Consider the following 25,485-nt stretch of genomic DNA (forward strand, 5'->3'; position numbering starts at 1 on the left):
TAAGCTGTTAAGTGGCTACAGATGGTCATTGCTGACCATAAGTTGCAATTTAACATTGAACAACTGTTGAACATATAATTTAAATCACACTCTGAAATAGCACAAGTTTTTTTCAGGATGTTTCACAGCTGGTAAAACTGTTGGGAAATTCATATGGATGTAGATATCTTTCTATAAAGTTGGGTGTTATCATGTTGTCCTGGATGACATGGGATGCCAGATGTTGCTCCTGGCTGAAGATGCTATATCTTTTCAATATGAAGCCTCTGAAATGAATCTCACTATGGCATAACAATAACAGTCCTTTGTAGACTGTTTTCACAATATTGCTAGTACACAGGATCCTATGTCTATCCAGTTCTTACATAGCTGATCTACCCTGTCAGACAGAGTGGAATTTCAATTTTAAGAGTGTATGTAAAGATGGATGGTCTTAGGGCAACAGCACTGGACTGTGTTTGGAAATTATTCTAGTTTTTCCCACGGGGTTTTTCAGGTGATTCAAGGTAAGTTGCTTTGTATCATTTCTGAATATATACTATCACCACTTCAAGCAAAACCTTTCAAGAACTAGTAATGATAGAAGTTTACTGTTGGAAGATGAACTAGACTGTCCTCTGATATTTTTGAATAAGTGATCTTAATTGTTTTTCTAAATAAAAAGTAAGCTTAGGTTTTGTGTTCCTCTAAATTCTGCAGTGTTGAATAGTGTAATGTCTCTTTGGAGTAAAAAATAAGAGCAGTGTCATGAACGATTAATCCCACTAACCTGAGAAGGAGGAATCTAGAAGGTTGAGATAAAACCTGTGTGGAAATGCATGGCATGTCAATTTATAGTTTCTTTTACCAGAAGAATTAATGTTTATAACTTAATTGTTAGTATTTTGCCACTGGATTTCAAAATATTTGGAGATGTGCCAAAATAATCTGAAAGTGTATCTAGCAGTAGTAGTTTAAAAACAGGCTTTCAAAATATTTAAGTAGAAGGATTTTCAAAATAGTCAACCATGTTTTTAATATATTAATTTCAATAAATGTTAAAATAAATTTGAAACTGTCTTTACTTTTTCATGTCTGTAATTCTTAAAAAATAATCTGCATATAAGGATAAACGATAACTTTCCTTCTTTATTGTGGGAGGAGGGATTAGAAGTATCTAGGGGGAAAAAGACCTTAAATCTTTGATTTTTGGTTAACACGCATCAGTGTGCATTCTTAGTGCTACAGTACAGTGTGATGATGCTGGAAACTTCAGGCCCAATAGAGAATTGTAGAAGAGGGTGATGTTACAGGTAACTGTAGAGAGTGCAGCAAAATGAAATTGGTGAGGAGTTTCTTTATTTATATATAATTCTCAGTGCATTTCCAGAAAACTGAACAGTGTTTTGAGAATAAATATTAACTTTAATGCTTCTGAATTTAAAAGGAATCATATAGTCCTGCTGTTTACTTAAAACATCTGTACAAAATATCTTTAACCTCCTGCCAGCCACACCAATATATTATTTTTTTTTAGAAGAAAAAATGGACTGTTTTAAGCAGCCTAGTTGTATTATTAAAAAGAAACAAGAATGTATGAGTTGCCATACTGGAAAAGATTCTCATGTATTACTTTGAGGAATATGGCATTACCAGGTGTTGGAATCCAGAGATTTGGGGTTGTTTTTTTTTCTTTGAAATTCATCTAGCCATATAAAAGTCCTTTTAGTTCATGTACTCTTAAGAATCATTTGAATGGTACAATTTTATAACCTTTAAAACCCTTAAATATAAAAAAAGTCACTTCCTCTCCTATGAAATGTTTATTGTCTGTGGAAGATATTTTACCTTGTCTTCTTTCTGTTTAGAAGATTAGTCTCTTCAAAGCTTCTATCATACTACTTCTGGATTTTTTAAAACTATTTTTCCTCCTTTTGAAATGGAGCTCTAGTGTTTTAGAAATGTATTTCCACCTATTTATTCTCCAGTTATTATTTCAGTTAGCTTCTCTTATGATCTTTGACTTCCAGATTTTTATATTAACCCCTTGTATCTGTTTGGATATTTCCATCTGGACTTTTTTCCTCGTAGAATATAGGTTTCACAACAGATTTGTATTTTGCCAATTTTATTAAGGGGGGGAAGAAAATTTGTATGCCATTGACAATATCATTCTCTCCTGAAGTTGCTGCTCATCTTTGACTCGCCACTGCTTTGCCTAGTTAGGATGGTTTCTCTCCTACAATTCATTTATCTTTTCCATTTATTTAGGCATTTCACTTAAGCAGGGAAGAATTCCTGCCATACATGTAACTTATGCTTTCTATACTCAGTTGTCCGTGTTAAGTAATGTCTGATTCTAGAGTCAGTTGCACTAGTTTTGTAACTGTGAAACTTACTCAGACTACTATCCTGTAAACGTATAGAAAAAAAGCTTTTTAGTTTATAATACATATTTGTCATTGCAGCCAATTTCATTGCAATCAGTTATGTTCATGTGTTTATAGAAATAATTTATGAAGTGTACATCTGAACACTGTGTGTGACAATGGAAAGTAACTAACTACAGATGGACACTTTGCTTAAATGCTCTGGGAACAATGCCAAAGATCTGCATACTGAAAAAGAGGAAAATCTATGTGATCATCACTTTTAAGGAGCCATCATTTGCGGAATAAAATTCTTACTGTTTAATTTAGTGCCTTTTGTTGTAACTGTCTTCACCATTAGTGTCGGATTAAGGTAGTTTTTAAAAAGGTCTTACCTGCAGCTGGTGGTAAAGCAGCTACACATTAACAGATTGATCATATGGTGAAAGATGGAGACCAATGTGTTGCAGGGAAATCCTAGTGAGGTTTACAAATATAGTATTGATAAATTTCCTGCATATCATCTTGAAGTTAAATAGCCCTTGAAAATTAATTGGCATTTAAACAAACTTGTAAACAAGAATTTGTAAGACTTTAAAAACTGGAACAGGAACATATTTTGAAAACAAAATAGCTGTTCTGAATCGTACATGAAGAGTAAAATTGTGTTTCAGCTTCTATATTGCAGAGTACTTTTTTCTTTTAGTATAGCCAGTATCAAAAAAGGTACTGTAATGAAATCTGTGTTTACATTTGAAAAATGGAAACTATAAAAAAAAGTGATATAAAGTATAAAATTATTTCTGATATTTAAAAAGATAATTCTTCCTACAGACTTAATATTGAGTCACTGATTGACATCATTTGCAAAGAAGGTATTCCATACTCTGGCGGTGTAAGAAAGACTATTCCTTCCACAGTTCTCAAATAGCAGGGATGCATATCAGTGGTGAAGAATTCGGGAACTGTCTAGAAAGTAATCAAGAGAACACTTTCAAACCCAGATGCTAATACTTTATCAAGCCTGTTGAGAATGGGAGAAATATAACAGAAATTGTTGTGTAGATAGAGGGCAGTTCCTCTGGTTGTGTTTTATTCAGGAAGCATCTTTAAGAGAACATAATATCTGGAACATAGCCAAACTTAATTAAGTCCAATTATCACAAATGGCTAGTAGCATTGGCTTTAACTTGGCTATTGAAAATACTAGTTATTAACTTTGGAGATGCCATTTTTGTTTCAGATTGAGCCTCAAGAAATAGCAGAAAACAGCTTTTGGGTAAAAGCTGAAGAAGATAAATTTGAAAACCCAGAACTGTTTGCAAAATTGGCCCTTACCTTTGGAACACAAATGAAAGGTACATTCTTCTTTTACTTTGTATTATGCTTTTATTAAGTTTAAAACTGTGCAATGACAGTCTCTTTTTGCTTTGTGCAATACCATGGAATTCATATAATGGTTTTATAGCAGGAAGATGATTTAAAATGTAAATTTTAAATTTTCGGTTAAGCATAGTAGTCTATTACAACAATTGCTCCTCCTTCACTTTGCAGCATGAGGAGAGGAACCTTTTGTAACAATACCTCTTAAAAGTGCAGGGTATGTTGTAGACAGATGCGAATTTTCTTCAAATTAAATTATAATTAAATTTAAATTCTAAAATTATGCTCATCTGCATTAATATTCCTAGCTGCAGGAACTGTAAGTTGTCAGTTGTTTTATAGATACTCCACACGCGGAGGGTTTGATGTGTAACAAAAATTTACTTGCTTGTATCACTCGGCTAAATCAAAATCCTCTACAAGTACAAGTAAGACTTAGAATGTAGCAGTTACAATATGCAGTTGAATCACAAAATGACAACTCTATAATATGCCTACTGTCATGATTCTGGAATATGTGGGTTGAAACCATTGTTCTTTTCTAAGTTCTTGTGTTTGTGTCCTTAGTCTTCGCTTTCATCTTTTTTCCTGTTTTTTTTTTTTGTGGTGTGTGGGTTTTTTTTTTTGTTGGGGTTTTTGTTTTTGGGTTTTTTTTAATACTATATGCAACTCTCTTTTAAGAAAAAAGGAAAGTCTTTAAATATACTCCTTTAATTAGTATTTAAATTTGTGTTGTGTAATCTAAGAAACATCCTTCCCCCTTTGCCCCCAAGTTATACACAGTTAAACTGCATTGTTACTGTCATTAGTGAATGATGCAAATTAGTTTTCAAAGGGTTGAATGTGTGAGTGCACACTCTTTAAACTGTTATGCATAATACCATGGGAAAGTGTCAGATAGTATACCGATTTTTGTTGGAACACAGTCTGGAATGGGTCTGGTTGACTACTAGAGAGAACGATGCAGTGAGAATAAAACCTATGCTGGAGCTTTCTGTCAAATGTAACTGAGGCTGCTCAGTATGTCATATAAATAGCTCTTCTGTTATTGGTTTTAGATGAAAAAAATAATTAATTTCTCAAACATTTAATTCCTTCAATAGGAGATATGATGATAATATTTATATCTTGAGTTGGGAACGCAGTTAATAACAACTGAATATCGGTTATGATTTTGATACTTCAATACCATCCTCAGCTCTTCATGGCTTTCAAATGGTCTTTGAGTATTTCTGAAGCTGCACACAGCCTCTTCAAGTCTTTTCATTATTATCCATGGTTAATGGTCAATTGATCAGTATTTCATATGTGGCCATTTACCAGTAATTTGTTTCGGGCACTGAAAAGAAGCAAGTACTGTTGAAGTACGGTTCAATAATAACTTACTCAGGAGCTAATGAGGAAGCCCAACAAATTAGAGTCCAAGAAGTGGTAGATACTGAAAGAAAGAATTCCTGATTTAGCTACAAATCTTTTGTCCATTTATCAACCAGTTAGAATAAGATATACTTTAGGGATGTGCACTTCTTGAAGATGGATGGAATCAGATGTATCAAGTGTTCTTTGGCCAAATCTGAATAAGCAAACACACACTTAAGATTTTGAAGTGAATGTGTGTACTGTTGTGCTGCTGGGTTTTTTTACTTTAACTTTTTGGCTTTGAGAATTAACAATCATGTGATGCTATTTTAACCATACGGAGTCTTCTATTTTAATTCGAACCACTAGAATGCTCTCACTTCTATCAATTACTTGAGGATTTTATTACTTCAAAATTAAGTTATATTGCACATAGAGGTTTGTGGTATCCTGACTGTTGTCTGAATTTCAGTAATAAGAACTGCAGTTTATACTAATACAGTGTTTGAAAAAGTTAACTCAGGTTAACGAAGGTCTCTCAGAGGACCATAACTTTCCGAACCATTTCTTGAGTAGATTCCTTGAGTTATTTTTGAATATGTCTTTTTCTGTGCTCTTTTGAAACCCCTTCAAAGAGTTAGTCATAGCTGTGTTTTTTGTAAGACAAATATACAGTTCTTTCACTCAGAGCTCATGCTCTTTTCCGTAGTGACTGAATTTGAGCCATTAGTATTCTGCTTTTACCATGCTTCCCACTTTCTGCTCTAAATGTTCAGATATTACATGCAGTAATACAAAAACATCATCTGCAGTAATTTAACGCTTTTTTCCATACCGAAGTTTGATAGATTCTTGGTTCATAGCATTGCAGTGAGGTTAAAATGATGTGGAGTTCATCACTTGTTTTAGTGTTACAGCAAGACAAGAAAACCTTTAAGGGAAAGAACCCCTAGCAGCAAATAACACTTAAAATGGAATGAGAACCTTCTTAATGAAAATGACAGGCTTCTGCCTTGAGCTGAATTCTTTCATCAGAAATCTGAAGAAATGTTTCTGAATTCCTGAAAAGCTTCTTCATTAAAAGTGCTGAAAAAACCCTCCTGAAATTTTGACGTAGCTGTGGGTTTCATATGAGAGGAAATTCTTGTTGACATAGTTGCACAGTTCTAAAACTATGAACAACAAAAATTCTCCAAATAGCTTACTGTGGTGATAGCCTTGCAGATATTTTTCCTGTTCTTCCTTATGTTGTTCTCACTTAATGTAAAAAATAAATCTTCCCATCCTTTGTTATGGCATGTTAAAAATGCTACCACATATTACCCAGGATATTAAAATCTTATTTGGCTGACTAGTAGAGAAAGTCAGTGTTGTCCTTCTTTGAGTTCAAGTTTTTCTTGAAACTTGAAAACCTACGAGAAGTGAAGAAGAGTCTTAGAGCATTTATTTGCAGCACAGCCTCAAATAATTGCATTCTACAAACAACTTTTTTCTACAACTTCTATCTGCAAAGGGAAACATTAAATGACATTCACCATTCTTTCTCACCTTTTGCCCAAAAAGCCACAGGCAGCTCATTAATCCCAGAAATACTTATTTCAAGCATAATCTAGGATCAAATTTCTCTTCTGCTTTAGTCCTATTTCTTGGTGTGATCTCCTAATATATTACAGGAGAATGATAGAAAGACAAATAAAAATGCATTTTATATTCTCTCAAGAGCACAGTCAGCATGTAAAACAAATAAATGGATGAATGGAAGAAAACTGACAATTGCCAAAAGCAATTGTGATGACTTAGTGTTTACTACCTTGTATTTCATGGCATTTTGGAATACCAGTGGGAATAGTAACTGAAGTAAAACGAATGATGGTATACACACTTATTAACAATTTGTAATTCCATGTAGGTTGCAGCACTCAAATTTGATTAAACCTCTGAATTCTATTCATGATTCTCTGGCACAATGAGAATGCAACTCATTTAACATAGTTTTTTTTTCAGATACTCCAAGAATTACTTTATGTTGGTTGTCACCAATATGTGCTGCCTTGCTATCTGAGTACCGCTTGTTTTCAAGGAAGGCAGCCAAAGCTGCAGGGCAGTGGTATTTTTGGAGACCAAAAGTGGTGGTGGTGGGGAAGTCATAATAAGACACTTCTGAGGCACAATTTTCATTAAATAATGAATTATTGCATTCATCAGTTAGCTACTTGTAAAATGTAAGAATGTTTAATCACAGAGCACCAGGAACAAAAAGGAATGATCCCTGACTGGTAAAATAATTTTACTTTAAATATACTTAGATCCAAATTTTCTATTAAAAAGTATGCATAAGGTTAAATCTTTACTTACTACTGTAACATTAGATATTTAGTACTGATGCCCTGTGAATATGTAGAATGTATTTAGTTAGGTTCAAATCAGTACTAACAGTCAAACTGCATTATTGGTCTGTGAAATTAGTTACTGAGCACAGTTATGAAAACCTCTGTTGTACAGGGAGCAATGGAAGCATAAAAAAGTATTCCCTTTCAGACTTTACAGGATTTTGAGATCTTGAGGTTTAAACTAAGTTAACTGAGATCTAATTATCACTGTCTCAGTACAGTTTGGAAGGATTTTGTCCATTTTTCTTCAAGAGAAATACAAATGATCCAAATACCTTTTAAGGGCCTCTGACAAATGGACTCCAGGGCTTCAAATTTTCATTAAAGATCTTAGATGATTGTTTTGAGCTTGGAACTGTGCTTCCAGATGCAGAGATGGAAACAATGATTATAGTGTCACAGGCCATTTTGGCAAGTAAATGATATTCTAGATCAGGTACGCTTGAAAATGAATGGGCAACTGTGGTGGTCGTTAATGAGTTGGGCAGTATTAAGATGTGGGGCAGTTACTGCGTTGTGGATGGCAATGACACATAGATGCATATTTCCTTTGTAGCTGCACGGAGGAAAAGGGTAAAGATGGTATTAGTTTCCAATCAGTTACTTGTTTTCTTTTGACCTGGTTAATTCTAAGAGAGAATCTGGTATCATCCAGAATTTTATTTTGTGAATCACACGTTGCTTTAAAGTGAAAGCAGTGATTTTGCTGGTGAATACATGCATCATCCTTTTACAGTTTTTGAGTCATGACTTGAAAATTTCAGGCTCAGTAGTATTTGGTTTGCAAAATAATCTTATCATGGCTTGACTTGTGTTTTGATATTTAAATAGCAAGAGGAAGGAATTCTATTGAGGTATTGTTAGCTCAACCTTATCTTCTTATTTTTAAATAAACCTGCAAGCAACAGTCTCTTCAGACAAGTGTGGTTTTTTTTAACAAGTAGGATAACCTTTACATAGTGAGGTTTTTTCTTTTTTAAAACTTGTGTGATCAATTTTAAGCTTTGTGTGATCACATAAATATTTCCTTAATTAAAAAATAAAAATCCTTTCCAGTTTATGGAGTATAAAGAAAAGGTGAAATAAACTCAATGAACAATCCTCCTTAGCTGCATTACATGAACCCTGCAGTATTTCTTAATAACTGAAGAGAGGAGATCCAAGTGATCAGACAAAATCACGTAATAGACTCACAAGGACAAGATGCATTTAAGTCATTAATTTCTGTTAATACACAGTGAAATAAGTGCGTTGTCAACTAAGAATGCCTTCTTGTTCATGTCTTTAGACGGTCCCACTATCAAAATTCTAGAACTAAAAAAATTACACATTTTTGATTAAATGCATAATAGTAATTTTCTAGTGAGGGAAATATTGTAATGAAGTTGAACAAGAATTTATGCTTAGTATATTAATCCAGTCTGGTTATACATCTCTGGAAGCCTGGGCTACTGCTTTTTGGTGGGGTTGGGTATGTGTATGTCGTGTTTCTGTAGAATGTCTTTTAAAAAAACAAAACCAAAACCAACTAAAAGGAAGTATTTAAAATGTTAGCATTCATGGCAAGAACCTGCTTAATAGCAAATCTTTGAAATCATTTAAACAGGTCATATTATGTTGCGCAGTAGAACATTCTTCTTCTAAATTTCGCTTTTGTCCCTTAACTGACATCAAATTTTATCTTCGGCTACTGGTGTAAGGGAAGAGACACCATCAGCAGCAGTGTGATGTCTGCGGTGCTTTGTGGAATATGATCTCAAGAACTCCCTATGTTGGTGTTTAATTTTTTGAATATTAAATACATGTATAAGTGTATGATGAAGTGTCTTCTAGCAGGTAAAAGTAAAGGATTAAAATGTTATGGCTCTGCAGATAAGTTGTGATACATCATGTGCTTGGGGCCTCAGATAACTTTGTAATAATGTGACAATACTCAATGTATCAGGCCTGCTGCTATCAAAATCACTCATCACTGTTTGATTGATAGTCTAATTGCAAAACACTATAAAGCAAGTTAATGCCTTTTCCCTAAAGGATCATGTTAATTTCTGGCTCTTGTAATTTAGGTTGTGTATTTTGCCAGTCAAGAATGATAGCGGTGCTCTGAAGAAATTAATTATGTGTACAGTAGATCTGTAAAGGTAGTAATTAGTACATAATAGTCTGTAACTACTGGGATTGTTCCAGTACAGAATTCATTATCCATCCAACTTACCTCAAGGGAAAACTTCTCGATCAGGGTTCTGTTGCTTCTTTATGATTAGACTTTTAAAATACAACTCAACAATCATTTTGATATGTTTCCAAAATTGAAGTAAGGTTTTCATGGCTGAATTGTATTTTTCACATTATGGGATTTTGAGGAGAAAGGACGAGAGAAAATACAAACTTGCATGTAATTGAACAAAACATGAACAGAATATTCAGGTTTTTATTTTTAGTTTTATACATGTAATGTAATAATATATACATAATAGAAAACATTAAATAGCTTATTTTAATATGGTCTTCTTTTAGTAATTACAATATGAAATCTTAAGTGGCTGTCCAGTCCTACCTTTGCTATCGCCCTCTGTGAACAACTTTTAGGACTCATCTGTAGCTCAGTTTTAAAATATTAGTAATCATGACAAATTAGTAAAATGTTGATAGAATTAACTAAAATTTAGTTTTAACTTGTTCATGTTTTGAGTCAGTACCAGGATTTTTGTATCCAAACTTGTTTTGTTGATTGAGGAGGAAGAGGGCTGAAATGGGCAACTGAAAGTAGTATGAAAAGGTTGTTGGAAAAATTTAAGAAAGAGCATGACAAACATACCAAAAAACAGAACAGTCCAGGGAGACAGCATTACTTCCGAGGAAGACTCAACCTGATGAGGTTAAGAAAAAGGTGATGTTTAAATAACACTAACTACGGTGATGATATTAACATCCTCTTTTGTCAACATTATTAATAATGCTTATTTGAAGGTGATAAATAGTTTCTTTTTTAGGCTACAAGGGTTAGACTATACAGTTAGACTATAAAGTTCAGGAAACTGTACTTGTCCAGAAGTGTAAGCAGATAACAATGCGTATCCAGATGAGTTTATTGTAAACATTATAAAGTAAATGTTCTTTTTAAATTTGTTGGAAATAGCGAGGGGACTGGCTTTAAAAATAGATGAAGGTGCAATACTGGCTGTTACTGTACTTAGGTGGTATGATAGATGTATGCAGGTGTTGCACTCAATGTTTTCATGAATAAAAAGTATACAAACCTTAATGGAGACTTCAACACTTATTTGCACTTCATTAAAGTGTTAAGTCTAATCAAAATACAATAGCTCTTATTCCAGTTACGATGATACTAACAGTCAAACATAAACTTCTTATCATCCACCCCTTCTTTTTTCTGATATTATGCTCACCCATCCTATGTCCCCCTGAAGAGTGAAGGTCAAATGGTGTTGCAGCAAGTCATCAGCACCTCAAGTTCTTCACCACAAGTTGTATGATCTTACAGTGGAGATTTTCCTCCTTTTAAGTCTGCTTGGGGTTGTTCTAGCTTGCTACAAAAATACTATTTAAAAGATATTGACAATTTTTTTTCTGCTAGTAGATCATTGACTAGCATCTTCTATTTGCATTTCTTGATTGGGGTAGCTTATCAAGACTTCCTTCAGTTCTGGTAAAATTTCTGTATGTTTTTCTTCCCCGCCTTAAAGTGTTCGGATGACTACATTCTTAGTAAAGTGAGTTATTAAAACTTGAGCTGTGGTAGTCTTTTGATTGCCATCTACTTTCTGTGGATACATGGCATTTGAGGTCTAAATGTCAGCTTTCTTGGAGTAGTGAATTAAAGGCCAGAATGTAGGTGGACTGCTATTCCCACCCACTTTAGCATTTATTTTCCCTTGCTTGCAACATCCACAAGAACACCTTATTACATCTTAAATTTATTTTTTCCATTGTTAAGAAAACATGCCAGAAAATTTGAACAACTGACCTACTTCAGTATTTGAAATTATTCTTTTTCCCCAAAAAGTTCTACAGTACAGCAATATGAAAGACATAACTGTCTGTATTTAATTTCTTCATGTGTGTTGAACAAATTAGATCATATAAACCATGACCATGCAATTAGTATATTTTTATTAGGCTTTAATTGAAACAACCCTTCTGGTTTGAACACATTTTGTTGATACTATTACACGTTAATTCTGTAATATCCGTGTGCAAGTAAGTAGTGTACTCTTACTCGTTAACATCATGCAGAAGATGTTCACGTTATGTTCACATGCGGAATATACCCATATGCAGTCTTCAGTGAGTTTTCTTTGAGGCGCTTTTGCTGCTACTTGTTGAGCCATTGAATGTTCACAGTAGTTTCTGTCTTTTGAACCTTATTGTACCTTCTGATTTCAATTGTGCAATGTACCTGTTCTGGTTTCAGCTGGGATGGAGTTAATTTTCTTCCTAGTAGCTGGTTTAGTGCTGTGTTTGGGATTTAGTATGAGAATAATGTTGATAACACACTGATGTTTTAGTTGTTGTTAAGTAGTGCTTACAGTAGTCAAGGACTTTTCAGCTTCTCATGCCCTGCCAGTGAGAAGCAGGGAGGGGGCACAGCCAGGACAGCTTTACTGCGATTTTTTTTCTCTGTGAAACCACCCATTCTTAAAGGATAGTGTGTTTATTTTTCAGGGTTTTTTAAAATTTCTAGAGTAACTTACACTCTTTATATTTACATCTCTGCAAGATATTGAAGAGAGGGAAAAAGAAAGGAAGACAGGCTAGTATCAATATAAGTCAGTAGATACTATTGATTCAGTTGATTTTTGTTCCTTCCCCTTGCCCCCCTCGATAACAGATATGTCTTTCTGACATGAATTTTATTATTTTTAACCCTCTCTGTGACCACTTAGTCTGCTGAAGCAGGTAGTGTTCTTTCTTTGATCGGAATGACTGTTTTAGCTTCAAACCTTCTCATTGAAATAATGAAGTTTGTATGCATTAAATGCAGTTTTGAAGTTGTTATTCTGCCATCCAAGTGATGTAATAGTTCAAGATTGATTCTACCTCCGTGCAGCGTTCCTCTGTGAATATTACAAGGCTTATATTCACTGTTATTCTTGACTGACAAATGACAATATGAAATATGCATCTTTCTTCATCAGCCCTTCCTTTCTGCTTGACGTAATGAAATGTTTTTAGTGGGGAGAAAAAGGTTTTGTTTATTTTTTCAGCTATTTCTTAGTTAAGAGATAAGTAGCAGCCAAAGAATGAGGTCTTTGAAGGAAAACTGTTTGCATTCATTTACATTTGGTACTTATAAAGAAAAGGAAAAGGGATTAGTACTTTAAAATCCTTTTTTTAAATTTGATATGCTAAGAAGCCCAGATCAAATTCACCAGAGAACTTAAGCTTTTACAAGCTTTAAATGGACTCAGTTTTGGCCAAAGTTCCTGTAACACAGCTGTATTTGTAGGTGTGAGACAGCAAGCTTCAGTTTAATACAGGAATCTCTAGTATCGAGCACAGATATGTTGTACTAGCTCAACTATATGCATTGCTTTGGCAAAATGAAAAGAGAGGAAAAAACACAAACTCATAATGTACTTGTTTCTGGATTGCAAACTGCAGGTGGCTCCCTTGGTCTTCTGATTAATTCAGGATGTGTATGTTTGTTTCCTTTCCCTCCTTGTCCTTTCCTTTTCAGAAGTGTATGAATCCAAACCAAAGAAAGATAGCGCTTCACAGGGTAGGGTCACCAAATGTTTCCGTGTCTTACAGGAATTTTATTTATTTAGATTGCATGGTTAGGTAATCAGTCTTCATATCTCAGTTTCATGTAGAAGTGAAGCAGGCTGGTTTGTTTTCACCTTTCAATGTATTTGAAATAGTTGTTCTTTTTCAACAACAGACTAAATTCAAGTACCATAAAGAAGAAGAGTGAGTTACTAGTTTGCCATTTTTCATCTTTTCCTTTCCTCCTCAATTGGATTTATCCAGTAGGTAAACTGTCAAACTCAGGGATGGAAAAAGCTTTGCATTGTTTAAATAAACTGATGTCTGAAATTATTACTACTTAGCATAGATTTATATATATGTGTCTCTATATTTTTATTTGTATATCTTTTTATATGCAATTTTTTTGATTCTTAAATGATCTTAGAATTATTTAAACAATTATAACGGTAAATACATAAGAATATATTTCTTGATTAAGGAAAAAAATATTTGTATGTAATTAGCAATGAAATAAAAGCTTTTCTGCCCAGAAGTGTCAGGGGCAATTTGTACCAGGGTAACGATACCCAGTCTTGCTATGTTTAAAGTAAAGAGAAAAAAGAAGGGGGGGGGGAAAAGGTGCACGTGTTCTTTGTATTGAGTTTTGCATCAGGTACTAAGGCTTAACTGCAGAAGTTGACTCCTTAATAGTCATACTTTATAAATAAACTTTCAATAGTTATACAGAGAAACACGGTTTCCAAACTGACCTTAGGAATGATGTGTGTAGTTTCGCTGCAGCTGGGCTATTGTTCAGAAGAATCACAAATGGGGCCTCCCAAGAATTACTTGTATGTAAGTTCCTGTGTAAATTTCTTTGTATGAGGAAGCCACTGTGCAAATGGTAGCGGTTTGATAGCACCTGCTCCTGTTGAAGGGAGTGTGTGTCTTCTATTTCAAGAGCATCAGTACCCATTTCATTCATCATAGTACAAAAGGACTGAAATGAGAATAGCATTCTGAAGGGGCCAAAACAAACAAAAGCTTCCAATTAGGAGGCAATGTTTCTAAATTCCAGTTCTTCGTATTTTATTTCAAATAACATTTTAGCACACTTACCTTTCAATAAGTTAAATGATTCCTTTTCTATGTGGAAGGTAATTTGTAACATTGAGTCACAAAGAATATATATTTTATTTTGAAAAACCATACTATGTAAAATAGATGTACTGTTGGTATGACCTACTAGCAATTATGCTACTTATTTGCTAGAAGTAGATCGGAAGCTGAATATTCACCCCCAAATTTGTATTTAAAAACCGCTGTAACAAAAAAGTCTTTTACTCACTTTACTTGGGAGTGCCTGACAATGCTATGTTAACTGTGTTTAACACTAATTCTATATTTTAAAACACAATGTTGTATGATGAAATGTACAGATAGGCATTGTTCTAAATATTACTGAGAACAAATGAAGGCTTTCTGTTCATAAATGACTTTGCTGATGCTAATATTTTGACAACAAGTTTTGTCTGTGGTGGACTGATGTGAGGGAACACTGGTATTTTGTGAAGACTTTCTTTTGAAACATACAGGAAGTTTGAACTATATATGATTTTTTTTTTTCAGTTTGGGACTGTAGAGTTGTTTTTACCATGTGACAGTGAATGAAGAATATGTCAGATAAAAGAAAACTATTTAGACTTTCTCAGAAGTTAGCATCAGTCTCAGTTGTATTTTTTTTTTTTGTATATTGTCTTGTTTTCCTGTAAAATCTTACATAAATAATGCTTTCAGAATGATCATGCATAGGGTTGAACAGATGCAGGAATTTTACTGGAGATCTTGGGCTGTAGTACACTTTAATTATGTCTCTTTTAGGACTTTGCTTTTAAAAGCTTTGTGGTATATTCATAAGGGAAAAAATTAATGAGGGACAGGTCAGATAGATGCAATTTTCCTAGATCTCGTATTTATTATTTCTGGAGCTTGCTTTCTTTACATGTGCAATAGTTAAAGTTAGTATTTTTTCAGAGCATCGGTGTTGTATCAGAAGGGTTCAGACTGAGTAGTTTGGATATTATCTTGGTTAGCATTACATAAAGAACTGTAATAATTGCAGCTTCGGAAAAGCAAATACAAGTAGTCTGTATGTGAATTAAATTATATTCAGATTAAGAAGCAGATCGGAATAGTTTGAGGTCTGGGGTGTTTGAAAGTTGCTAGCTTTATTCATTGATTGCTTTCAAGTATATCATAATGTATCCCACACAATTCCTATAGAAACGGAGTTCATTTTCAAAATCAGCATTATATCTATTCTATATCTATTCTGAATCCAGGTCAAATGCTCTGATGTGGAGGTGATTCCTTCAGTTTTACTTTAATTAGCACTGCTTAACTCTTTTGAAATGTCACTAGGACAAGTTAGTCTTCCCCACTGGAGACCTGAGGAGCAAGGATACAAAATAAGAAACCTTGTTAGTTACTTTCTGACTGTATTACTTCTACAGATACACGCTGATTATCTGCCTTTTTTAGTGCTAAGTGTGAAACTGAGACTGTAGAGGATGTCACGTGTGTATGTGCTTGCTGTAAGACCATCATTTGGTTAAGAAATCTGTGGAGTTGAAAGTGTTTCTGAAGAGTATTAATAAAGAAACCCCTGCTGCTCAGCTTTACTGCAAGTTTAAGTTAGTAATTTTATCGAAAAACTTCAGCAGTAGAATTCAAGGAAGACTTTTTTCTTTTTTCTGAAGTATGACAGATTTACTATCATAGTTTTTCCACTTAAGTAAAGTATGATAGTTTTGCTGCTGGAATAATCTTAGGTATTTGTTGGTATTCCTTCAGCAAACTTTGGGAAGTGTTTGGTAGTTCTAAAAATGTGACAAATTAATGAACCTCTTTTGTATTGTTCCATTCATAAAAATCTGATTTTGGAAATGCTAAGAACTGATTTTCAGAAAGTGTGGTTGGTGTTGGGGTTGTGGTGAACTTGTAGAGCAGTGTTTTGTGTTAAAGGCTTGGAAGGAAAAATATTGGAGTGAGAACAGTGTGTGTTGTCCTGAAAGGTCTCTTGTATGTGTTTTTAATGATGTTGTGACTCAGCTTTCTTAGTTATAATGTCTTAAATTTTAGGTGGTACTTACAGAATTCATGTATTAATTTGTTAGACCCGAGTTCTCAGAATTTAAAAATTAAAATCTTGAAGAAGAAAGGTGGAAGAGTCAATTCTGACTATAAAGAAAAGTCAAGGGGAGGTAAACTCTCAAAGGCATGCATTGTTTTTTTCCTACATTTGGTGTCTCAGAGGTCCCCATTAGAAAAGAGGAAGGATCACTTATTGTCATACGCAGACAAGTGCATGTTACCCACATACATACATTCAATAAGGTTGGGATTCCAGCCTAGTGTGTGATAACTCTGTTAGTAGTTAGTACATTCTGTACCTACTGTATGCCTTGTTTTTCTAAGGGAAATAGAGCTTTTGTTTGTAGCAGCTTTATAAAATACAGCAGAGGAAGAAAGGCAGTTTTGTATTCTGAAATGTCTATTTCAGTCTCAGTGATGCAGTGCTCAAATAAACTATAGCACATTTAACGAGCAGTTGAGGACAGAGACACATGTACTAGGCACATCAGGGAAAGGGATTGTGTACAAAGACTAATTAGCATGAAATACAAATACATTCATGAAGTAGGCTTGATCTATAATGCTCTGACAAAGTATTTTTTTCTATGAATTTGACAAAAAAGAAATTTATAAGTTGAACTGAAAAAAGAATCTGTGTTGAACTGAAGAAAGAAGTGGGGTTTTTTTGTTTTTAAACAAACAAAAATCTGTATTATTGGAATAAAACACATTCTGTATGAATATGTAAAAAGATTAGACTCAAAAGAATGCTTTCTCTAATGTCAAAACAGAAAAAATAACCCTCAAAAGATACTCTTTTTCAAGTCTTTTTTTTGCAAGGAAATTTAAGTTAGGTACTAGAAAAATCTGTTTAATTTGAAGCTAGTTACTCAGAACATGATTGAATTGCCCATTCTATGGATTTTACAGTAATTTTTTGTTAAATGAGCGGTTAAGATTATCTGTTGTGGAAATTTTCCTAAATTGCAGCTTATCTTTTGTGTGTAAGAATTTATAGCTATATAGCTATATATGAGTGTATTATATAGAGAGCTATATAATACACTCATAATGAGTTGGAGGTCAATCACTTGTCTTTTCTAGGTCTGTGTTCTATAATTCTATGCAGGATGGTTTTAAAACAATGTCTTTTGCCTTCTGATGTGTTATTTGTAGCTGTGTTTTCTGGAAACTTTCTCAATATTGGTAAAGGAAGCTCCATGTCTAGCTACTGCTAGAAAGCTGAGCGTTGTAATGCAGGTTCTTCAGCTGAAGTAAAGCTGTGCAGTTGACTGTGAATTTGTGACCCAAGTGAAGGTGGAAGGAAAAAAAAAAGAAAAGTTTGGGGGAAAGGATGGAAAACAGATCAGCCGCTTACCAGGAAAGTTTGTGCTGACTATTAAATAGACCATGCACCTATATTTTAATATCCTGAAAGCTTCCAGCAGAGTTCCAGGAATAACAGTGTATTTGTTTAAATAAATAAAAATCCACTGTAAACAAAGATGTAGTTATAAGCAAAACTTATGGCCTTACTTGTAAAATAATTCTTTTTTAAGTCTGTATTAAAGAGATGTTCCCTCCATCTTTCAGCAGCACCATAGCTAGTACATACTACATTACTTCCTAAATATACTTTTTCTCAAATTTCTCTTACATGAAATACAATGTGGGTTTTTTCTGTAAAAGTATAAACTGACAAAACGTGGTCTGATTCGTGGCCTAGTTCCAGTTACGTATCATGCTGATCTGCAATGATGTCATATTTACAAAAAATGCTCCCCTCCCCATGGCTGTTGGTTTTATGTGCAAAACTGATTTTTCTTCATTTAATGCTGACAAAAAAAAAAAAAATTCCTTATCTGGTTTTGAGATTGCAACTTTTATCTGATTGATAGTTGTTTCAACTATAATGCTATTAGGAGATGCTTTGAACAGGATATCTGCTACTGCAAGAATTTCTGCCGCAGATACATAGAGTAAGGATAGATCTGTTATCTAAATGAATAAAAATTCTTTGGAGAAAGATACATTAAAAAGCTATCTAAAGGATTAAAAGTTAAGAATCATGCTATTAATTTTCTGAATTCATTGAGAAATTGAAAATACTAGGTACATAGGCATTAACACAGATAAAAAGCTGATAGTTTTGTTGAGTTATTGAATTATTTGTTAATGATCACTAAAGGATGTAAAGTTGAAATTACAATTTTGTATATTCTGTAAGTGTTTTGTGTCTTGTGCAGTTGTGGGAAACTGAAACTTCTCTGAAACTTCATTCATTCAGATACCTTTTTCTCTTCTGTAAGGTGGGAATATAATTATTTTAGAATACTGCTGTGGAATAATGTCCCAATGTGTAGAGGCAAGTAATTAAAAATGTATGGCTTAAAGGCTTTCTAAAATCAAAAAGTCCACATGGTAAACTGGCTGATTTTTATAAGTCAGTGTGGAACTATCTGTAAGTTGTGTATTCTGAATGGTAGTACATCTGGAATACGTTTCGAGGTTTTCCTTTTGACATTTTTTGTTCTTCCATTTAAGACATTTGGATCAGTAGTGCTGAGATGCTGCCTTCTTAATGAATAATTTTAGCCAATTTTTGCTTACGTTGGTAATATAAACTAAGCAGAGCATAGATTCCATCTGCTAAATTTAGAATATACTGTGGATTCTGTATGCATATATGCCTAAAATGTGCTGAGGTGAATAGTGAAACCTGGCTATGTTGGTAAAGGTGAGAGACTGATAGCTGTATGTTCTAGAACTATTTTTAGTCTGCTACAAGGCAAATGGCTTAATTTAGTAGTCTGGTAGGTCCCCTAAGACTAATCCTGTAATGTGGAAGTAATTTATCTTTTACTTCTTGAAGGCAGATAATCATTGCACATGTATTCAGTGAGCGCCTGGGTGTTTTCAACATCCTTTGAGATACTTGGACCCCAAGAAAGCTTTTTCAAGGTAAATCTGTTGGAAGGTAGTAGTAACGTATACAACCATACAGGGTTGTCTTCAGGCCAGTTGAGCTTGGTATTTTGTCTTCAGCAGGTGACTGAGAGCCGATGCTTAGGCAAAAGAGTTAAATATATGTTAACTAACACATATTAAATGTCTGTCTCTTCATGTACGTAGACAGAATAAACTAAATGGTGATACTTCCCATATTCCAACAGTTGACAGTTTTTTCTAAGCCAGAGGTCACACCTTTATACATAGTAAAGTCTTCATTTTGTTTTGTCTTCAGTGAACTCATGATCTTTTAGCATTCATAAGCTGTGGCATTGATCTTCTCTGTATTTCAAACAAATGTGTAGTTTTCCAGTGTTTCAATCCTCCTAGTTTGTTGCCTCCTTTTTCTGTCATTGCAAGTCTCATTAATAACTAATTTATATTTACTTTCTCTGTGTTTTCAAAGACCATAGAGGGGAAGACCAAAATTGCACATGATACACAAAAGACAAACAGTAATACGTCATTGATGGCCATTATTTAATAAGTATCAGTTGATCTACCCCAGTTATTGGGAGGGGGGGAACCTCACGGTTTTGGTTGTCTTAGTATGGAATCATCAATTACTGTTTGTTTTTCAGAGAGTTACATTAGTATGCCAGAAATGTTTCACTGTCAGCGTACTGAAACTCTATTGGGATGACCTTAGTTAGAATGATCATTAGTCAGAGTGATTGTAATGTGGAAAGATCCAATACGTCTTCCTGTGACAAGGTGTGGTGTGGCAGTTCCTGTTCCAAACAAGTCACTGTCCTCTAATGTGTCTGGTTAAAACTGTAAGTAATTCTAATCTGAAGGTTGTAATAACATGTATTCTTGTCACTGACATGTAACAAAAATATTTGTGCCCACATATGATTAGGTTGAAAGGTATGCTTCTAATAGATTACATGCGACTAATTAGATTTGATACTGTCCACCACAAGGCCACAATATCAAACACCTGTTTATGAAAGACTAATTTCTCAACATTTTATAAATAAGGATAAAAGTTGCTATTTGTATTTATCAACTAGCAAAGCTGTGATTTCCAGTCAGCTTCACAGGGCACTGCTTACTGGTTATAGAAATTAATGGAATATATTAAGACAGATAATTTCCCAATTATTTTTAGTATGATCCTTTTCCCCTGTGAAGTTATGCTTTGGACCTGACGCCTATGAAAGCATACCTTTGAGTTCTGCTGGCCTAATAAAACAGTAAATACCAGCTATTACCATTTTTTTTTTAACTCTAAATTAGTAGGAGTATAGAATTCTTTTTACTCAACATAAAATCAAATTTCTTAAGTACTAGGTCAATGAAAATGTAACATTGTGTATTTCACTGTGTAGGTCAGAGTATATAACCAGGATGTACTACATTACACTTAAAAACTACAGTAGATCTTGAAGATGGTAAACAAACTGAGGGGTTTGGGATTTAGATATATAGAAGTAAAACAAATTTTCATGAGTGTTTGTTTAAAACTTTGATGGTAGAGAAATAGTTTAAAAAGGGAGAGGGTACTGGAATATGGATTTTGAAATGTGTATTTTACTTAGTGTTTAAATATTTAGTCAGGAGCTTTATATGTCGAATATCACAGTGAAAAAGGAAAATAAATCAATTTAGCATTTCATTTTCAGTAAAATTTTAGTCTGTTCCATTAAACATCTACTTAACTTGACTGTATAAAGGGATTTTTGGATCTTGGGATTTTTTTTAGCTTTATTAGTTCTAAAATACTGTTGGAAAATGTGAGTCCTGTAAGTGTCTTTATTGGGAAAGATGTTCCTTTTACAAGCCTAATCAAGAGGCAAAATAGCTGAACTATTCATTTAAAAGATTTTTGTTTACTAGACTTGTCATAGTAATAACAGAAAATGAGTTTATTAAAATCTTGATAAAATACGATAGCAGTTTTTTGACATTTTGTTTTACTTTGATTTCTTTTTTTTTTTTTTAATCTGTCTTGGTGCTTTTCTTTTACTTCTGAAAGCTTATGGATAACAGGCGTACCAGTTAGCTATAATTATTTTCCAGGTTCTATCCTATCTCACAGTTCTGAGGTGATGATGACCTGGTATCAGAGGAAAAAATATAACTGGGACATGCAACTGTCTAAATTAGAAATACTATTATAGGCAGCATTTTATTTTTATAGGCAAATGTCTTCTCTGACCCACATAAAAACTTAATATATTACTTCTAAAATGCATTGACTGGTCTTTTTAATCATTAGTCAAGCACTAATATATAGGCAGCAAAGACATGTAATGGCTCAGTGCCCAGCAAAACCGACCCAGGATAAGCATCTCTTTGGAGCAAAAGCCAGCATGTTCACGTTAAGCATCGCAGATTTTGAAGCAGTGGCAGTGGCAAAGGGAGAAACGGGGTGGACAATCCTGAGGCTTTCTTCTATATAAATATTCGTGGAGGGAATGTGAGAGAAGTTCATGGAGAAGGCTACTAGCTTTTATTCCAGCTTCTTACAGGACACCATACAACACAGTTAAGTAGACCCATTGAGGATATTTTCAGTTTAATCATTGTTTGCCTGCTGTTGTTTGATTTCTAATGTTCAGAAGTAGTGCTTGCATGTATTTCTGTGACCATTTGTATGTGACGAATTGTTAATATTTGCTTACTGTCTTTCAGCAAAAGCACCATCTTTTGCATTGGTCTTTAGCAGGGTAAATAGAAGGGGCAAAATCAGTTGTGTGTGGCTTTTTTTTTTTTTTAAATAAAGTATTTGTGGCCCAGACATCTACTTGATTTCAAGCTGTTGATAGAAAGCTGAAAGCAACTGCAATATGGAGTGGTTAATTAAGCACACTTTAACTGTACAACTTTATTGCACAAGTTCCTGATGCAGATTTTCAAATTGCACTTGAAACTTGGACAAGTTACAACCATTTTAGGGCAATTTTAATAAAACAAGAAATATTTCATATAGTCATTAAATGTGGTGGTCAAATATAATAACAATCAATTGTATTATAAGAACAAATAATAGGAATATAAATCCCCTGCTATTTTTTGACAAAACTAATTTGTAAAACTAATTCATGATTTCTTTTTTCTTCTGTACAGCATAATCTGTTGGGTTGATGTCACTTCCTTCAGCTTGATTACATTAATTAGGCAAAAAACATACGAGATTGCATGTTTTTTTTCCCCTGTCAGTTTTATTTTTTTTAATCTTGAGAGCTCAAACTAAGATCCACTTTCAGATCAATTGCTTGCTTTCTTTATAATAAAATTGTTTTCTTTCTTTTTTTTTTTTTTTTAATGCTGTATCAGGTATTTAGCTCTTCTGATTGCAGAAAGGACAGAGTGACAGCAGGAGTGCTTAATTAATATTACTTCAGGAATCAATAAATGAGTGATTTTAGGTGAACTGCAAAATGCCAGGTGGCATTGGGAATAAATATGAGATCACGCAGCTGCTGACTTAATTGACAAGAGGGCGTGGCTGCCATCTGTTAATGCTCTTGCATTTATCTCCAGATATTTGGGGAAATGGTTTGCTGTTTGTCAAAGTTTAAGACCAAATGATAGTGTGGAGACTATAAATGAATTTGGATACCAAACCACTTTAATCTCAGTTTATGCAGTTCACAAATTGCATGACATCCATGTTCTGCAGGAGAGATGATGTGGTCCAGGAGTGAAGTTGTCTTCAGCTGTGCGATGCATAGTGCAGGTGCAGGACTGTGGCATCTCCCAGAGTCTCCCCTCTGGGATCCATTGAATATTCTCCAGTTTCATTGGTTATAGCATTGGATAGCAAATACCTCTGTGGTCACTGGTCCATTTAGCTTGCACTGTTGTTTTCTGGCTTGTTGCCATTGACAGGGCTCTGCTTGTTCAGGATGCTTCTGGACCCATTTGCAATTCTTGATGATCAACAGGTTATTTGCATAGTTTGGCTCTCTGTTTCCTTGAGCATGCAAAACCTGCTAGAGTTCATTCTGCTGTCTGGAACAAGAGGTTGGTCGTATTTCATCTACTTTAGTAAAACAAGTGGTTGGTGGAAATTCACAGGCTTATGCTAAGAGCTATGCTAACTAGGCCTAACTTGTGTGAACTGCTGCACTGTTTCATTTGAGTGTGGAAAGTATGCGGTTAGACAAATGGAAAGACTTAATGTTGGTGTATTGGTGAGGGAAGAGAACAAGTGCAAATTTGAGACTATGTTATGTTTGACTTTCCTCCCTCTCCCCTTTTCTTTGACTTTTATTTCCATTCTTGGGTGCCTCTAGAAGTAATGCAGAAATAGAAAACTATCAGTAGCTTCCTAATATCATCAATTTAGCCAGACTTAAAGAAGTTTTCTTATGTTGCAGTAGAATTTACCGAATTTTTGTGCTAGAAAATATCTTCTAATGTTTCAGTGGCATTCCTAGCTCCTTATTTCATTTTTCTACCAAGTTGTATCATGTGGTGGGTTTTTTTGAGTGAACTTCTGAGTGTAATTAATAGTTTCAGCTGTACAAGCATACTCCTGTAGGTGTAGTTTACATCCCTTGAAACTGTATGTACACTTAATTTTTTTCTCCCATACTCCTATATTAGCCGTAGATCACCTTTCAGGTAAAGGGAATAATAAAGAAATTAATTTCTTTTGTATATTTGTATTTGTTGCCAAATACTAGTAAATGCAATTGGTAAGCCACTTGCCAGGTGGAAATAAGATGAAATTACTCATTCATTTCCTGTGACAATATAAGGGCATTTGTTCACGGTGGGTACAGACTTGATAGAAATTGGAGATTAAGGTTCATGTTCAGATAGACTAAAGTTCATATAAATCTCTGCTTTCTCCACACTGTAATTCAATGTACTCCTTTTTGTCTCCTCTTATTTTTCATACTCATCATATTAATGACTGACAGTTTTTACTGTTAATTCTTTATTAAAATTATTCACTGCTTATTTAAAAAAAGAAAGGGGGAAGTTAATATGAACTGGACATTTCAGCTCAGAGTAAAAAGCTTTAACATCTCCAATAGCATTAAATAAAATTGTATGTATTTCTAAAAATTTGTCATGATGACTTTTAATGTCATTCAGTAGCTGAATTAATGAACAGAATGTAGAATGGTAATTTTAAGAGCCATGTGTGCTTACTTTTTTTGTTACAGAAGTACTGGTGGTAGAATTTTTTTCTTAATTACATCTCTGAAGTATTTCACCATGTTTGTGTAGTTCTTTGCCATGATTATCATTAGTCTTGTTTAATGTATTTTAAACTTACATAACATTTTGTTTAGTGTTGCCATTTTTTCTTTAAACCCTACATGGGTTTCAAGCAGTGCACTTTCTGTGGGATTAAATTAGTTCCCAGCTGAAGGTATCACTAAAGGTACACACTTGAGCTGCACATGCGTTGCATAATGTTAGATGAACAGAAAACAATCCCTTGCAGCATGTTGCATCAGCTTTTTTCCTCTAACACTGATAAACAAATATGTTGTTACTAACAAAATAGAACTCTAATCTAAATTAAAAAAAAAAAAAAGTAGGTTACGTAATGTTGGTGTTTAGATCTGTATTTTCTGGTCTTCAAAGAGACATCTGCGTATGCTAAAACTACCTTTTCCCCTTTTGCTTTATGATATTGGCTCTCTTGCCCTTTCCCTCTCCTGTCTGCTTGAGGTAGATGGTAAAGAAAAGTAAACTCAACCAAAACATTCTATAGGTGTAACTGGTGTGAAATAATTACGCATTAGTGGATGTTTTGTCATTTCGATGACTGTTAATTCTTTTTTAAAAAAATGCTTGCTTCTTTCTTACTTCTTCCCAGCTGAATGGGGAAGTAGTTTTAAACAACCAAGAGTATCCTTTTCTTAATTTCTTCAAAACAAAAAATCCACACATGTATGTGTGCCTGTTTGTGTGTGTGTGTACAATATGTATTCCAGATAAGTCCAAATATTAATCTACATAAGTTCGTGTGAAAAGGGATTAACTTTCAAGATGAAAAACAGAGATGCAGGGTAGGGGATTTAAAAATGCTTTGCATCAACACAACAGAAGTGCATTAGCATTGTCAGTTATCACAGACATGGTGATCTGAAATACGAGAGGACACCTGACAGGCCCTTTTCAGTCTGAACTCTACTCTGCTGGTACGCAGGCTTCTTTTATGTGGTGACAAAATA

General features: G+C 34.1%; 1 protein-coding gene across 11 annotated transcripts in view; it reads left to right on the forward strand.

The window, feature by feature from the left end:
- Positions 1 to 25,485, forward strand: part of DIAPH2 (diaphanous related formin 2) — a 251,755-nt gene that overhangs the window by 54,112 nt on the left and 172,158 nt on the right. For all 11 annotated transcript variants that reach the window (XM_075161966.1, XM_075161969.1, XM_075161962.1 and 8 more), the window contains one exon: positions 3,592 to 3,706. In XM_075161966.1, coding sequence (XP_075018067.1) covers positions 3,592 to 3,706 — 115 coding nt within the window. The remainder of the gene's footprint in view (positions 1 to 3,591; positions 3,707 to 25,485) is intronic.

The sequence above is a fragment of the Calonectris borealis genome, chromosome 13 (genome assembly GCF_964195595.1).
Source record: "Calonectris borealis chromosome 13, bCalBor7.hap1.2, whole genome shotgun sequence".
Lineage (NCBI taxonomy): Eukaryota > Metazoa > Chordata > Aves > Procellariiformes > Procellariidae > Calonectris > Calonectris borealis.